At 43.7% G+C, this 18,524-nt stretch overlaps 1 protein-coding gene across 2 annotated transcripts in view; it reads left to right on the top strand.

Moving 5' to 3' along the window:
* Positions 1–17,611, top strand: part of phf11 (PHD finger protein 11) — an 87,607-nt gene extending 69,996 nt beyond the window's left edge. The window contains exons 15-17 of one of the 2 annotated variants that reach the window (XM_073045924.1): positions 13,628–13,708; positions 14,558–14,629; positions 14,904–17,611. In XM_073045924.1, coding sequence (XP_072902025.1) covers positions 13,628–13,708; positions 14,558–14,629; positions 14,904–15,022 — 272 coding nt within the window. In that variant the 3' untranslated portion in view covers positions 15,023–17,611. Of the gene's footprint in view, positions 1–13,627; positions 13,709–14,557; positions 14,695–14,903 lie in introns of both variants that reach the window. The other variant, XM_073045926.1, reaches the window with a different exon arrangement.
* Positions 17,612–18,524: the final 913 nt, after the last annotated feature.

Genomic DNA, 18,524 nt, shown 5'->3' with positions numbered 1-18,524 from the left:
CGGCCTTCGTCTTTCCCTGTAATTCCCAGTCAAAATGAGCTGAACCATCATCCATGGTGAACAAAGGGTGAAACTCCTTACAGTCAGGGAGGCTCAAAGCTCAGGCAGATACCATTACGTTCAAATGCTTCCTCCGCTTCTCGGGTATAGTGGATCTGGTTGACTGGGAAGATATTTTCTGAACGGGCTTAACAATAGCGGCATAATCTAAAACCCAGTGGCGGCAATAACCCCGTCAACCCCAGGAAATGCTTCGTTTCCCCACGAGTCCTTGGCTGCGAGGCTTTGGCTGATGCTTCTGTCCGAATCTTCATCAATGACTTTGTATCCTGGGATAGGGTATGTCCCAGATAAGTAACTTCTGGCTACACGATCTGGAGTTTCTGCTTTGAAACTTCAAGATCTTCCTTAGGTAGTTTATGTAAAAGGTGGAGGGAATCCTGCTCGTGGGTTTCCTTGCTTGGGGAAGCCGACGGCGGGGTGATCCACCTGCCGCATTAGAGTGAAGGGTCCTGGGGAAACTCCTTGCCTTCTTCCGTTTGCAATTTACACGCTGAAATACAGATTGCCCCAAAGCTGTGTATTGCTCACTGGTAACTAATCACCTGGAGCAACTCTCTGGAGTCTAGAATCATCCATGGACTCATATGTCCCGATATCCTTAACAAAATCCCTTTAGCTGCTGTACCCAGAATGAGGGATGTGTTTTTTTTATTGGTTTTTATTGCCTGTCCCGGCCCCCCTCTCTCCGATAGTAACGGGGGTGGGGAAGAGGATCCTCGTCATAACCATATCTGGTCACCTCATCGGTCCAATCCATATTTCCATATTAATCCTCTTCCCCTCTTTCAGATTCCAAAACATATTATTCCTTTCTGTGCAGCAAGTTGGCCCTGCAGTTTTTGTATCTGTCTTAAACACTCCGCATTATTTCCAGTGTTACTTTTTTTTTCTTTTCATGTACTGATTTCCTGTTCAGGATCAGGGAAAGACGCATATCCCGTATTTTACTTTGTTACATTTACGCTTACCAAAATTCTAACAACTTACCAGTTTTCACTACATCGTCCGGAAGGGTTTACTAAATTTCAGCATTTAGTTCGGGCGCCCGGTGTTCCTGACGTCTTTCAGTTATTGGATAGTTTACTAATCTTTTTTCACATTACCTCAGAAAATTTTCACGCGTCCCAGACGCTAGATCGATCTCTTTCAAAGTTTCTGTCGCCACGCCACCGTGTCGGAATCGTGACGTGAGAAACTGATCTACCCATGATCACAGCGTTGATCGCAGTGTATAGGGCGAAAAAGAGACAAAACCGAAGTCGAACTGCCAAGGGTTTAAAAAAACACTAATTTTCCTTCGGCGGCCGCTGCTCCCGAGAATTTTCCCCTCGGCTGTTCTGTCCTCGGAATTTCCTGAGTCTCTGTCGCACTTGGACAGGCGTCTCGGTGGAACCTCCAAATTCTGTCAGCTAGGTCTTCCAATATGCAGATACAAACTACAACAAATACGGAGCGGATCACAGCATTAATGAATTTATCATTTTACTTGCAAGGGAAGATGTAACTGCAGCCATGTTTTGCCTGGAAATATAGCTCTCATCTTCTGTTTCAAAGTACTGTTTCTTTTACAAAAGGTCGCTCCATTCATAACATTGCATTCCTCTGCTAACTTCATCCTTATCTCTTCTCACATTTAATCTTTAGAACTTCCATCCTGTTTGCCCTGTTAACAACATCCCCCTCTGGCCATAAAACAAATTGCCTGGTTATTCCCATATAACACAAACACACAAAATGCTGGTGGAACATCAGGCCAGGCAGCATCTATAGGGAGAAGCACTGTCGAAGTTTTGGGGTCCGAAACCCTTCGTCAGGACTAACTGAAAGAAGAGATAGTAAGAAATTTGAAAGTGGGAGGGGGGGAATTCCAAAATGATAGGCGAAGATGGGAGGGGGAGGGATGAAGCTAAGAGCTGGAAAGGTGATTGGCAAAAGGGATACAGAGCTGGAGGAAAAGGATCATGGGACAGGAGGCCTAGGGAGAAAGAAAGGGGGGGGGGGAGCACCAGAGGGAGATGGAGAGCAGGCAAAGAGTGATTGTGAGAGGGACAGAGAGAGAAAAAAGAGAGAAGGGGGAGATATTAAATAAATAACGGATGGGGTAAGAAGGAGAGGAGGGGCATTAGCGGAAGTTACAGAAATCAATGTTCATGCCATCAGGTTGGAGGCTACCCAGATGGAAAATATTATTTTTATTATATTATTATTCCCCCCCCCCTTTTTTCCTCTCTCTGTCCCTCTCACAATCATTCCTTGCCTGTTCTCCATCTCCCTCTGGTGCTCCCCTCCCCCTTTCTTTCTCCCTTGGCCTCCCGTCCCATGATCCTTTCCCTTCTCCAGATCTGTATCCCTTTTGCCAATCACCTTTCCAGCTCTTAGTTTCATCCCTCCCCCTCCTGTCTTCTCCTATCATTTCAGATTTCCCCCTCCCCCTCCCACTTTCAAATCTCTTACTATTTCTTCTTTCAGTTAGTCCTGACGAAGGGTTTCGGCCCAAAACATCGACTGTACTGCTTCCTATAGATGCTGCCTGGCCTGCTGTGTTCCACCAGCATTTTGTGTGTGTTGCTTGAATTTCCAGCATCTGCAGATTTCCTCGTGTAACACAAACACTTGCAAGTTTTCTCACCCAACCCAGCAAAGCACATTGCGATCGCATAGACCCCATTTCGTTACATTACATTTTACAAAAGTCACAAATCCATAAAGACTTCAGGGTTACCGCTATATTTCCACACCACTCTCGGGGTTTCTACATCTTCTGATCCTATCTCACTTTTTTCTAAGGATTTGATTTCATTTTTTATCAGTCAGGACACCCCATCACCTCTGCCTACCTGCCTGTCCTTTTGATACAATGAGTATCCTTGGATGTTAAACTCCTAACAATGATCTTCTCTCAGTCACAATTCAGAGATGACAACAATGTCAATGTCAACCTTTAACTGCGCTACAAGATCATCTGCCTCATTCCGTATACTGTGTGCCTTCAGATGTAACACCTTCAGTCCTGTATTCAAAACCCTTTTTTACTTTGGTCCCCTTTTACACTTAAACACACCCCACTGACTGCAATTTTGCCCTATTATCTTCCTGTCCTTCCTTGCAGTCTCACTGCACACTGCATTTGTATACCAACTGCCCCATCCTCAGCCCTATCACTCCAGTTCCTATCCCCCTGCCAAATTAGTTGAACCCCTCTGCAACAGTTTTGGCAAACCTTCTTGCCAGGATATTGGTCCCCCTTGGGTCCAGGTGTAACCCATCCTTTTTGTACAGGTCATACCTTCCTCAGAAGAGATCCAAATGATCCAAAAATCTGAAACCCGGCCTCCTGAGCCAATTCCTCAGCCATGCATTCATCTATCAAATCATCCTGTGCTTATCCTGAATGGTGCATGGCACAGACAGCAATCCAGGACTTACTACCCTGATTTTCAGCTTTCTGCCTAACTCCTTATATTCTCTCTTCAGGACCTCCTCTCTTTTCCTACCTACATCGTTGGTACCAATATGTACATGACTTCAGGCTGTTCACCCTCCCTTTAGGGTGCTGTGGACTCAGTCTGAGACATCCCTGGCACCTGGGAGGCAACATATCAACCCAATGTTGATCAACGGAGATGGGAGTAGACTCTCACATGGTGGATTGGATAGTGGACTACTTGACAGATAGACCTCAGTATGTGCGGTTGGGAGACTGTAGGTCTGACACGGTGGTCAGCAGCACAGGAGCGCCGCAGGGAACCGTACTCTCTCCGGTCCTGTTCACCCTGTACACATCAGACTTCCAATATAACTCGGAGTCCTGCCATGTGCAGAAGTTCGCTGATGACACGGCCATAGTGGGGTGTGTCAGGAATGGACAGGAGGAGGAGTATAGGAAACTGATACAGGACTTTGTGATATGGTGCAACTCAAACTACCTGCGTCTCAATATCACCAAGACCAAGGAGATGGTGGTGGACTTTAGGAGATCTAGGCCTCATATGGAGCCAGTGATCATTAATGGAGAATGTGTGGAGCAGGTTAAGACCTACAAGTATCTGGGAGTACAGTTAGACGAGAAGCTAGACTGGACTGCCAACACAGATGCCTTGTGCAGGAAGGCACAGAGTCGACTGTACTTCCTAAGAAGGTTGGCGTCATTCAATGTCTGTAGTGAGATGCTGAAGATGTTCTATAGGTCAGTTGTGGAGAGCGCCCTCTTCTTTGTGGTGGCGTGTTGGGGAGGAAGCATTAAGAAGAGGGACGCCTCACGTCTTAATAAGCTGGTAAGGAAGGCGGGCTCTGTCGTGGGCAAAGTACTGGAGAGTTTAACATTGGTAGCTGAGCGAAGGGCGCTGAGTAGGCTACGGTCAATTATGGATAACTCTGAACATCCTCTACATAGCACCATCCAGAGACAGAGAAGCAGTTTCAGCGACAGGTTACTATCGATACAATGCTCCTCAGACAGGATGAAGAGGTCAATACTCCCCAATGCCATTAGGCTTTACAATTCTACCGCCAGGACTTAAGAACTTTTTAAAAGCTATTATTAATGCTTTTTGAGATAGTGATTTAGATGCATATCATATTTTTTGCTGAGTTAAGTATTGTATGTAATTAGTTTTGCTACAACAAGTGTATGGGACATTGGAAAAAAAGTTGAATTTCCCCATGGGGATGAATAAAGTATCTATCTATCTATCTATCTATCTATCTATCTATCTATCTATCTATCTATCTATCTATCTATCTATCTATCTATCTATCTATCTATCTATCAATGTCTCTTTCATGTCCACAGAATCAGCTTTCTGTTCCTCTAATTATGGAATCTCCTATCGCTTCTGTGCCCCTCTTCTCACCCTTCCCTTCTGAGCTACAGAGCCAGACTCAATATCCGAGACCAGGTTGCTGTGGCTTCTCTCAGTAGGTTGTCTCCCCACCCCCACCAACAGTATCCAAAGCTGTATACATATTATTGAGGGGAACGGTCACAGGGGCACTCTGCACTGGCTACCTATTCCCTTTCCCTCTTCTGACAGTCACCCAGGTACCTGCTTCCTGCAACCTACCTCCCTGTAGCTCCTGCTATGTGAGATGAAGGTCATTGAGCTGCAGCTCTAGTTCCTTAACATGGCCTCTAAGGAGCTGTAGCACAATGCACTTCGTACTTATTAGGGAGATGGGAGGTCTCCCAGATTTCCCACACCTCACACAAGGAACATAATACTGCCACCAGATCCATTCTCAGCACACTAGCTATGTATTAACAGAAAAAGAAAACTTGCTAGAAACTTTCTTACTTACTTAGAAGCTCCGTTGTGCTCGCCAAAGCAAGACCACTCTAACAATGCCCACTCTAACAATGGCTGCTCTGCTCACACCTTTATATTGGCTGATTGCCACCCAATTTTTAAAAAAAGCCAAAAAGCACCCAAGCTCTTTTTAAACCTTGCACTGCATCACCAAAGAATGGCCTCTCACGCTGATTTAGCCACTAAGAAAAAATCCCTGGGCATTTATCAATGAACTGCATTTAAGTTATCAAAACCTGTCAAGTAAAAGCATGAAGATTTTGGATCATAACACTGTACTTAAGAAACAGCGAAGTGTTCTCTATATGAATAGCTGATTTGTCCCTGGATGGAAATGCTGTACACTAAACATAAAAATTGTGATAAAATTAGCTCACAGTAAGCAGATTGATAGTTTTTATGTCAGATTTTAAAATTGTATATGTAAAACAATGTAATACAATATAGGTATAAATTAAAAGGTTCATATTGAGACTCTTCTGATAAAGTATCTTTCTGATAAACTGAAAGATCTATGAAGGAGTTCTATCAGACAGAATTCACCAGGGAGGTGTTACAGCAGACATCTGTAGTTAAGTTTTAAGAATGCCTTTAAAGGGAAGTAGGACAAGGGAGGGAGATATGACCATTGAAGGCTTGGCATCAATCGTGGGGCAATCAAATTCAGAAATGATCAAGGAGGCAAATTGGTAGAAAACATAACTTGGCAGGTTATAGGGCAACTGGAAATCATAAAACGAACTGAAAGCAAAGGACAGAGTTTTGAAATTAAGGTGTTTATTAAATGGGAACCAGTGTAGGGCAGGGGCACAGAGGTGATTGGAGGTAACTGGCAGAGAGTTATGACATGGGCAAAAGTATTTTGCATGACCTTGAGCTGAGGCAAAACAGATTGAAACTGTGTTAGCAAAGTGTATAGACATGGATAAGAGCTTTTGTAACAGCTGAGCTGAGGCATGCGTGAGATTTTGTAATGTCACTGAGTTGCAACGAAGTCAATGGAAGCAGCCTATGTGTGATTAGGCGGCTGAGATGGAGACTGTGAGGCCAGTGACTGGGAGACAGAAGCCCAGTGTTTTGCAGAGTGGGGTTATGGTCCAGAGAGCAGTGAAAGGAGCTGTCAGAGAGCTGCTGTTCAGTTCCTGCAGTTATAGATAGCACCAGCCTTGTGAGTACTTCCTGCAATGTATTTTATTTCATGTTCAACAGCTACAGTATTCTATTTTTGGATTACAGAGATGGAAACTGGCAGTCTCTGTGATGTGATCCGAAGCTGACCCTGTGAATTTGCATGACATGGAGTTTCAATTTCAGGCAATAAACGTAGCCTGTGACCAGGGAATGAAATCTCTCACCAGAAGTAAAGTCAGTTGTTTTGGTATTCTGAATATTAAGCAGCAGACTCTTTCTCTCCATCTGAAACCCAGGCTAACCAGAGGGATGCCAGTAGACTATGGCAGGGTCTAAATGAGATCACTGGGTGCAAAGAAAAGGCTGGGAATATCAATAACTGTAGTGCTTCTCTTCCTGATGAACTTAACGTATTCTACACAAGATTCGAACAGAAGAGGAGTGTCCCGCCCCCTCTGGATGAACCGGACCTGGTGGCATCAAGATTTATCGTCACCGAGAAAGACGTTAGAAGAGCCTTCTTGAAGATAAATCCAAGGAAGGCAATGGGCCCAGATGGCGTCCTGGGATGGGTTCTCCGGGTCTGTGCAAGTGAGCTAGCTGGAGTGTTTGCTGACATCTTCAACTGCTCCCTGCTTCAGTCTAAGATCCCCTCGTGTTTTAAGAAGGCAACGATAATCCCGGTTCTGAAGAAAAGCAAGGTGGCATGCCTGAATGACTACCAACCTGTGGCTCTAACTTCAATTGCTATGAAGTGCTTCAAGCGATTGGTTATGGTACACATCAACCATAACCTACCGATCAACCTCGACGCTTTGCAATTCGCCTACCGGAGCAACAGGTCAACGGCAGATGCCATCTCTCTGGCACTACATTTCTCCTTAGAACACCTGGAGAATAAATTCGCATATGTAAGGCTCCTTTTCATCGACTACAGCTCTGCCCTTAATACCATCATTCCAAATAAACTGATTCCTAAGCTCCGGAACCTGGGTCTTAGCACTCAGATCTGCAGCTGGATCTTCAGCTTCCTCACAGACAGGACCCAGGCTGTAAAGATAGGGGACAAGCTCTCCTCTACAATCACTCTGAGCACCGGTGCCCCACAAGGCTGTGTACTCAGCCCCCTGCTGTACTCACTGTACACCCATGATTGTGTAGCCAAGTTTCCATTGAACTCAATATATAAGTTTGCTGATGACACCACAATTGTAGGCCGTATCTTGGGTAATGATGAGTTTGAGTACAGAGAGGAAATTAAGAATCTAGTGGCATGTTACGAAGACAGTAACCTATCCCTCAACGTCAGCAAGACGAAGGAATTGGTTGTTGACTTCAGAAGGAGTAGCGGACCACACGACCCCATCTGCATCGGTGGTGTGCAGGTGGAACAGGTCAAAAGCTTTAAGTTCCTCAGGGTGAATATCACAAATGACCTGACTTGGTCTAACCAAGCAGAGTCCACTGCCAAGAAGGCCCACCAGCGCCTTTACTTCCTGAGAAAGCTGAAGAAATTTGGCCTGTCCCCTAAAACCCTCACTAATTTTTATAGATGCACCGTAGAAAGCATTCTTTAGGGTGCATCACAACCTGGTATGGAAGTTGTCCTGTCCAAGACTGGAAGAAGCTGCAGAAGATCGTGAACATAGCCCAGCACATCACATAAACCAATCTTCCATCCTTGGACTCACTTTACACCACACGCTGTCAGAGCAGTGCTGCCAGGATAATCAAGGACAAGACCCACCCAGCCAAAACACTTTTTGACCCTCTTCCCTCCGGGAGAAGGTTCAGGAGCTTGAAGATTCATACGGCCAGATTTGGGAACAGCTTCTTTCCAACTGTGATAAGACTGCTGAACAGATCCTGACACGGATCTGGGCTGTACCTTCCAAATATCTGGACCTGACTTGCACTACCTTACTTTCCCTTTTCTATTTTCTAATTATGATTTATAATTAAAATTTTTATTATATTTATTGTGATTTGTACTTCAGGGAGCGTGAAGCGCAGAAACAAATATCACCGTGATGATTGTACGCTCTAGTATCGATTGTTTGGTGACAATAAAGTATTTGTATTTGCATTTTGTATTTGCATCTGGTACTGTAAGCTGGGCAGGTAGTCTGATGACTTTGAAGCAGCAGAGACCATCAGGAGAGGTTAATGTGTGTCAAGGGTTGATATAATCCATGCACTGATGGAAAATGACACTGTTTTCAGATGATGCTGTTAAGATGAAGCGGACATACAGTATATGAACTCAAAGAAAACGAGGTATAATTACAAGATGTAACTGTGTGGATAAGATGCTGTGCAATTCTGTGACTGCTGAGAGTTATATTCAAATGTGACATGGGGCGAGTGTGGTCCAATTCGCTTGATGATGCTGGACCCATTTGAGGGGAGTATTAGCAGTGGCAATGTAAGGCTGCAGACAGGGTGAGTTAGGATAGATTACATAGGATGCTATGAGTGAATTGCATGAGGCATTATTGCAATGTAAAGGATGGAAATCTAACTGGATTTAAACAAAGAATTTCAGGAAGGATGACGGAGGATGCAACGTGTACAAGGATGGTGTATGGCAGACAAAGACAACAGGCTCCAAGGTATTTCTTCTGGGCAATTTGAAGGTCAGGGGATTAGTATCAGCCAGGATGAAAAGTTGAATAAACAAGAGAAAATCTGCAGATGCTGAAAATCCGAGCAACACTCACAAGATGCTGGAGGAACTCAGCAAGCCAGGTAGCATCTGTGGAAAAAAAAAGCACAGTCGACGTTTCAGGCCGAAACCCTTCCTGAAGCATCAGCTGCCTGGCCTGCTGAGTTCCTCCAGCATTTTGTGTGAGAACTGTTTAGGAGGAACTGGTGAGGGAGCAAGAGGTGGGTCTTTTGGACAAACTGAGCTTTGCGGGGATGCAGGGAAGAAACCAGAGAAAGATATACCTGTAACACCCTGGATAAGAACATGTTTATTGAATCACTACAGTTATGCTGTTGGGTATTTTATTCTCTGCAGGGTTTTTGTAAAACGCAGAGCATTCTGTTAGTCAAATTTTACAGCCCAGTATTTCGTTTTCGGTTAAGACAACAAGTCATTTATTTATTTAGGTACGTTTTATCAGCCAGTCGGGCTTGTGCTGATAACATTCTGTCCAATGAGATGCCATGGGACACTGGAGAGAGATTAGTGGCACCCAATTTCTGGGAGAACGTGGGTTTTTGGGGTAATTTTGTGGGGGCTGAGGGAAAAGTGAGGTGCGGAGAGGAGCGCAATGAACGATGCTCACGGGACCCTGCCCGAAGGAGAGATACTGGTGTAAGAAATTCTTTGTGCAGACGATTGGTTCCATGGAGGAAGTGCCAATACTCCTGATTTAGCCAGTCAAGTCGTAACAGGCCTTCGAAGAATGTTCGATTCGTGGCTGGTGTCTTCCACGCGGAATGTGAGTTCAGTACTGTGAGAGAATAAAGCGAGGCACACGCCTACACAGCAATGAGCTCCGTTTATGTGCACGTTCAGATGGTTTAACTGTATGGACCCCGTTTCTGCTACTGTTTGTTAAAGTTGAAATACTTGTAAATAAACTTCCACTGAAAGTTCATGTCGGAGTAAGTTTCGTTATTTCCTGGTGAATGGTAACTTGTGCATGTGTTTATACATGTTTATACAGCATTCACTTCGTTCCAACTTTCCTGCTTGTGCTGAACCCGAATCATTCCAACCCCGGAAATGTGTAGTTTATTGGAAAAAGCTGTCCCAGGCATTGCTGAGTCACGTGGCTGTTAGTCAGAGACAGCCAATGAGCCACGGAAGAGGGTTACATACCAAATAGTCCATAATTCTAGAACAGAGTAAGTGCACCCACCCACCCCCACTCCCCAAGCCTTGTAAAATCTTATGAAGTGCTACCGTACAAATTAAGGATTGAAAGTGTAAACAAATGGACATTAAGAGTTTAGCCATTCTTCTTTCAAATTACAGCCGGAACTTTCCCTTGATTTTGTGACATTAAAATAGTGCTTAACTTCCCTTTGGAAGATCACCCACGGAGGAGTTTATGCCACCACACACTGAAATTCTCAAACTGCAGAGCAACCTATTCTTCACATGCAGAACTTGAAACTGCAAATGGAAAATAAATCCATGGTGTTTGCAATACCGTCAGGTTCACTGAGATCATTATACACCGTGCAGGTTTTAAGCTGTTTTTCTTTTTTTTTCTTTTTATACTAATCTGGTAAAATATAGTTTGGGCCCCACCAACGTCTATAATTAAATTCAAAGGAATTACCGGAATACGGTTCGAGCAAGAAATTCCTCCACCAAAGCTATGGTAAACTTGTCGTCAGGAGTTGACACAGTGGATTTAGCCGATGGACCTGCTTCCTCTCCAGCTCCGGCTACCCCGACACTATCTCCGTGGAGCTTGCACCTTCTCTCGGTGACCATCCACCGGGAGAAGGTGCAAGTGAGTTGGTAAATTGCCCCTAGTGAGCGGTACAATGAGTGGAGTGGAGTTGGTGGGTATGCAGAGAAAATAATGTAGATTTTCGTAATTAAAATAGCAGAGGCGTTTTACATTTAAGAGAAACTAACTACTCCTTTTATTGTAAAGCCAAATGCAGACTATAAAGCGTGGTAAAAAAAAATATAGCAGACAAGCCTCTTAAAGTGAACTCCAACTCAACGTCGATGGTTGTGCATTGTGCATATATTTCCAATCGTTACATTACCACACCGGAACCCTATTACCCTGCCAGAATTTACCAAACCCAGCACCGCGAGCCTGCCCCCAGCTCAGATGGTGTGCGTTATGGCGGACACCAAAGGAGCCGGAATGGGGGTGTGATGGAGTCTGACACCGAGGTTATCGGCCATTGCAGCCCAGAGGTCTGATGTGAATTGGAGACCGTGGTCAGAGGAACTATCAGATGGGGTGCCAACCCGAGCAACCCAGGTGCTGATGAACGCCCGGGCCATATCTCTGGCCGTCCTCGATGGTAGAGGGATGACCTCTGGCCGCCGTGGTGACGAGGTGAACGAAACCCACGGGGAGGGGGCGGAAGCAGGGGCACGGGGTAGGGTCCACTCAACTTGTCGCTCAGAGATCTCGAAGGGTGGCAGTGGTGCCCGAACATGACGGCTAGTTTTTGCCCGCTGGCACAACACAGGCCGCACTCCAGTCACACCGTGCCGCACAAATTTTAGTGCAGCCACTTCCTGTGAGGCCTTGCGGCTCGGATGTGGGAGGCCGTGAATGGAGTTAAAAACAGTATGCCTCTAGTTTGCGGGCACAATGGGGCAAGGGCAACTTGTTGAGACATCACACAGGGAAATAAAAAAACGTTTCCATGAACTTAATGCAGCCAACCGCAGGCCCGTGACTGCTGTTCGGTAAGCCTGGACCTCTGGGTCAGTAGCTTGGTCGGCTGCCATGTTGACATAGTCAGCCACGGCATTATCTTTCCCCTTGATGTGTTGTATATCAGTTGTGAACTCTGATATGTAAACTCTGACAGGTGGCGTTGCTGCCGTGAAGACCAAAGGTCTGACATTTTGACCATCCAGAGTTCAGAAGACAACAAACTGTTCAAATGCAAAAGAAGAAACAATAATAGTAAATAAGCAATAAATATCAAGAACACGAGATGAAGGGTGAGCCCATAGGTTGTGGGAACATTCCAATGAAGGGGCAAGTGAAGATATCCCCTTTGGTTCAAGAGCCTGATGGTTGAGGGGTAACAACTGTTTCTGAACCTGGTGGTGTGAATCCTGAGGCTCTTGTACCTTCTTCCTGATGGCAGCAGTGAGAAGAGAGCATGTCCTGTGTGGTGGGGGTCCCTGATGATGGCTGCTGCTTTCCTGCAACAGCACTCCGTGTAGATGTGCTCAGTGGCGGGGAGGACTTTATCTGTGATGGACTGAGCTGTACTCTATCCACTACTTCTTATAGGATTTTTCATTCAAGGACATTGGTGTTCCCATACCAGGTTGTGATGTGGCCAGTCAGTATACTCTCACTACACATCTGTAGATGTTTTTCCAAGTTGTAGATATCATGCTGAATCTCCATAAACAAAGTAGAGGCATTGCCGTGCTTTCTTCGTAATTGCACTTTTGTGCTGGGCCCAGGACAGGTCCTCTGAAATAGTAACACCAAGGAATTTAAAGATGCTGACCCTCTCGACCTCTGATCCTCCGATGAGAATAGACTTATGGACCTCTGGTTTCCTTCTCCTGGTCAATAATCAGCTCCTTAGTTTTGGTGACATTGAGTGAGAGGTTGTTGTTATGGCACCACTCAGCCAGATTCCCAATCTCCTTATATGCTGATTCATCACCACCCTTGATTCGGCCCATGACCACGGTGTCATCAGCAAACTTAACTATGGCATTGGAGCTGTACTTAGCCATACAGTCATAGGTGTAAAGTGAGTAGAACAGGGAGCCAAGCACACAGCCCTGCGGTGCACCTGTGCTGATGGAGATCATGGAGATGTTGTTGCCAATCCAAACTGACTGGGGTCTACAAGTGAGGAAATCCAGGATCCAATTGCACAAAAAGATATTGAGGTCAAGTTCTTGGAGCTTATTGATTAGTTTTGAGGGGATGATAGTATTGCATGTCAAGCTGTAGTCAATGAAGAGCATCTTGATGTATGAATCTTCACTGTCCAGATGTTCCAGGGCTGAGTGAAGAGCCAGTGAGATGGCACTTTATGTGGACCTATTGCTCCAGTCAGCAAATTAGAGGCGCTGGTATCATTGATCAGCTTTGATAAGATTTATTTACAGAACCCCTCTGCAAGTTTACAAGCTCACAGTTGCTTGTCATTTTGTTCTGCCTGCTCTCTGTCCCCTATACTAGACAGCAACTTTGAAGGAATGGTATCTTTACTCATAGTCTTCCGGATGCAACGTTTAGTATAACAAATTAACATCAGAAGTAGATCCTGCCATTTTTCATTTCTGGATATCATTCATTTTGTTATTTTATCTCTTCTGTTTCTCACCTCATCAGACCTGTCTTCTCCTCTGTACTTACTTAAAACCTGCCTCTATATTTTGCCAGTTATTGACTTGTGATGTCAACTGCTTCCCTCTGTCTCTTTTCTGTCAGTTTTCATACTCGTGTTTAGCTTAGTAATGGAGTCAGACTCTGTGGATCAACTGGAATCGATGTCAACGCAAATCTACCACGGTGAGAAATCTGTCTAAAAGGAATGTTTTCCTTTTTCTGTACAAAATACTCTGATTTTGTATCTTGTTAGAAATTTGTTTTACTCGATTGCTATGATGTCTGACAAACCATATGCTCTGTGTAAATCTCGGTTTGACAGAAACTGCAATGCCGCAAATATTCCCCAAAAATACACAAACATATTAATTGAAAGCTAGACACATTAAACTATCTCTCTATGTGCCCCTGCAGATTTCAGTTAATCTAGGGCAATAGTTTGCTTAATTTGAACTGACTGTACCCGCATTTGGTGAAGCACATTTCCTCCACTTGGGCATGTTTGGGTGGGAGTCAAGATAAGGGATTAACCATTCAGAACAGAGATAACAACCCCAAGGGCAGTAAATCTTTGGAATTTTTCTTCCAAAAGCAGTGGAGGCTCAGTCACAGATCACATTTATTCAAAGTAGATTTGTTATCAAAGAATGGATAAATTATACAACCCTGAGATTTGTCTGCTCACAGGCAGTCACAGAGCAAGAAATTTGAAAGAATGTAGTTAAGATTTTTAGTAATCAATGGTAACAAGCCCATGCAGGAAAGTGGCAATGAGGAGCCAGGTGGCCTCTATATGTGAATCAGACAATTCTCAAGTTTACTGATTGATTTTGAACTTAACTTGAACAGAAAAATTACTTCAAGAATCAGGAAGTTTACACAATTGTACTTTCAATAAAAACAATATACTCCAAGTCAGGTTAAGTAACAACTGCAAGGGAAGAAATGGTTAACATTCTAGGTTGCTAACTTTTCCCTTTCTTTGAAACGTTAGTTGCTGCTTGTTTATATTTACTTATTTACACTTTTCAGACTATGAGATTGCATGGGCAATACTTCTGACTCTGAATTCACTTCAAGACATCATGTCAGATTTTAAATCTGGTAAGGACCAACCGCTTGAACTCTGAACTTGAAACAGAGAGTGCTGAGAACACTCAGCACATCAGGTAACACCAATTGCAGAGAAACATTAAGCTAGTGTTTGTATCTTAAACAAGATATTAAAACATTTTGTACAGCTATTTCTGTGGAATATTTCTGTACGTAAATTAGCTGACTTTTTTAAAATCTAATCAGAGTTAAAATTACTTTATTGGATGTGGAAGGTGTTGTATGGACACAGATTTCACTGATGTATCTTTTCCCTTCCCAACAGAAATACACCAAAAGCTGCAACATCTTGAAGAAGAAAAGTTAGCCTTGCAGAAGCGAGAGAGTCTCATTAAGAACTTGGCAAAGTTAGCCCATTCACTGACTACCAAAGCTAAGAGATAGCAGTGACTGCTCCAAGCTGGTTGCTAAACTGTCTTGCTTCATACGGGAAACTATATTTGTTTTGAGAAAAGCCATTGAGTGCATTGACAATGGAACTGAAGTAAACCATGACTGCAGAGTTCCTTGGGTTTTAAGTGCAAAGCATCTAAGAAATAATTTTGACTTCAGCACCACTTGCACTCAACTCACTCCAGAGCCATCCTTGACAAGACTTCCTGGTGGGGCAGGTGTCTCCTATATTAGGCAAGAGCCAGTGAATCTACATAAAGCAACACCCTATGATATACAAAGGTCTGTGATCTGATTTTTACTGTTACTTAGGAGGACTGAGACAGACAATTGCAGAGCAGAATATTTCCTCTCTGCAGAAATTTTGAAGACTGTGACCTCCCTGAGGAGCTGGCCACTGGAGTACCTGACCACTTGGTGCCCTGGAATTGCAGCTGATTTCCATCTCTTCCATGTCTTCCAGCCTGCTGTCCAGTTAGTTACCCTGATATTTATCAATAAAAGTGCAACTCATCGTACATCCTGCAGAAGACCATTAAACATATTGTGTTTCTTGCCAATAGGCAGTAGATAAACTTCATAGAAGAACCCTTGGTCTAGGCCATACGGTCATCTACTGGCCAAACATAGCAACTGCTGAATTAACGGTAGGGCTTCCATTCTAAATATCTACAGTCATCATTTCACTATTTGACATAACCAACATTCACAGCAATGCTGTTATATCGAAGTTCAACTAAAATGCATTATAAGCGCAGGATATAAATAACATTTATATACAGAAAACCACACTTCCATTCTTGTTAATGAGGTGTCCTAATTTTTTTTATTGCTTATTAAAAGCTGTAGGCTATTCATATATAAATGCAAGTACCTTTCTCCCATGCCTTTCAAAATAACTGAACATGTAACATAGAAATCTGTGGCACATTACAGGCCCTTCGGCCCACAGTGTTATGCCGACCATGTAATCTACTCTAGAAACTGCCTGGAATTTCCCTACTGCATAGCCCTCTATTTTTCTAAGCTCCATGTACCTAAGAGGCTCTTAAAAGACCCTATTGTGTATTGATAAACATGTGAATCATAGATCACATGGCCACTCAATCCTTCTCCAGCAATTAATGAGATTATGGCTCATTTGATTGTAACTTCCCTTTCAATTCATTTCTGCCCATAGTAACCTTTCATCCTCTGCTTTTAAAAGACTTTTGGGGCTCTCAGAAGAAAATGTGTTTCAACTCTGTCTTAAATGAGCACCCTTATTTTGAAACAGTGACACCAAATCCTGGATTCTCCGACAGGAGGAAATCTGGATTCCACATTCATCCTGTCAAGACCCTATTCACTTTTTTTAAAATCTCCAGCAGATACAAGCCTGGCCTGTGCAACCTTTTCTCATAAGATAACCTGCCCAATCCAGGGATTCATCTAGTAAAGCTTCTCCAAGATGCTTTTAATACATTTCAGTGTGGTAGCCCTTCGGATTCGAAGAAGACACACTGACATACAGTTCATCTGTGAACACGGAGGTCTTGCTGATCCTGGAGTCAATTTCTTTGTCCAAAGACTTATCACTCAAGATGATGCTTCCTAAGTATCGGAAGCTGTTTACATTTGTCAGCGGGGTATCGTCAACAGTGATTTTTGGTTCTATGGGGTTGGTGTTTGGCACGGACTGGTGAAGTACTTCAGTCTTGTTCGGCTGATAGTCAGGCCAAAGGGCATAGCAGCATCTGAGAATTTGTTCAGCATCAACTATAGATCACCGTCTTTGTGCGCCAGGAGCGCACAGTCATCAGCGAAGAGGGTTTCTTGAACGACTGTATGGAGGCACTTCGTCCGTGCGTTCAATCGGCGAAGGTCAAAGAGAGAGCTGTCCAATCGTACCTGATGTACACTCCCTCCTTCAGACCTTGGACAGCACGTGACAACATGCAGGTGAAGAACAGATTGAACAGGACTGGGGCTAGTACACAGCCCTGCTTCACCCCATTGGAAATGGCAAATGCAGCTGACGTATCACCACTGCAAAGGACCTGTCCTGGAGCAGCTGAATCATCTTCACGAATTCCCTCGGGCATCCGTAACGTCCCAGGATGATCCAGAGAGCCTCCCTGTTTACAGTATCAAATGCCTTTGTCATGTCAATGAAGACAGAGTTAAGAGGCTTGTTCTGCTGGACACACTTCTCCTGGACTTGCCTCATGGCAAATATCATGTCTACTGTACTCCGTTCTGGCCGAAAGCCACCGGGAGGTTCCTTTCCGAGACAGTGACAAGTCTGTTCAGGTGAATGTGGGCAAAAATCTTGCCTGCGCTGGACAGCGGTAAGATACCCCTGTAGTTTCTGCAGTCTGATTTGCTTCCCTTGTTTTTGTAGAGAGCCACAATGAGGGCATCACGGAAGTCATCAGGCATCTCCTCTGTGATCCAGGTGTCTTACAGGATACATTTACATCCTCTCAAAATGACCAGTCCTGTACATTGTGCACCTGATGTGGCCTCACTAGGTAACTAAAGCACACTACTTTTGTATTCAGTGTTCCTATCAATAAATGGCATTTTCAGCTTTCCGAATCTCGTGCTACAGCTCAACTCCAATCATTTGTAAATCATGCACTAGGGCACCTGCATCTCTGATTGCCAGAGTCCCTCACCAGTACATAATAAGACTACTTGGTTCTCTTTAGTATAGATTTTTTTAAATCACATTTCCCCCTCAGAATACTCCATTTGCCAGATTTTCTGGACATTTATCGATCAATCTGTTTTCCTTTGTAGCCACAATGTTGATTTCAAAACTGACCTTCACTATCTTGCCATCAACAGCAATTTGACACACATGCCTCATTAGAAGAATAATTTGTATAAATAGAGAGCCTAAGATGATCCCTGTGGCACACTGTACCACCTTGTCTACGATAAAGAGACCCATTTATGTCTGCTCTGCTTGACAGCCAATAATCTTTCTCACTAATGCTACCTCCTATATTATTTTCCAGAATATTATTTTAAGTGGCACCATCTCAAGTACATTCTGGGTATCTCTGTACAGTGGATCTACTTTACTAATGCAAGACTAATCAAACGTTTTTTGTTTTAACAGAACTGTTGACTCTGCTCCCTAACAATTTCTCTGACAGACTGTTAAGCTAACAAGCTTGTATTTTCCTGTTTGTCTCCTTCCGGTTTTGCATTCAAGAGTTACGATTGTTATTTTCCAATCTATTGAAATTTTCCTCAGTCTTAAAACTGGCTCAGTAGCCATTTCTATTAAGAACCTAGGATAAGCTTAATTCAATGTTATTGGTTGAGGGATCTTTGACCTGAAATATCAATTTCTAAACAAAATATTTCATTTCATGTAATTGTGCTTCTTAGCACAAAAAAGATTTGTACTAAATCAGCATGAACAAGTTTATAAATTGTGATGCTAAAAGATCTGTGTTTTAAGTTTAAAAAGTTTTAAATTACAAACAAAAATTCTGCA

The sequence above is a fragment of the Hemitrygon akajei genome, chromosome 5 (assembly GCF_048418815.1).
Source record: "Hemitrygon akajei chromosome 5, sHemAka1.3, whole genome shotgun sequence".
Classification (NCBI taxonomy): Eukaryota; Metazoa; Chordata; class Chondrichthyes; order Myliobatiformes; family Dasyatidae; genus Hemitrygon; species Hemitrygon akajei.
This window is presented reverse-complemented; position numbering and strand designations above follow the sequence as displayed.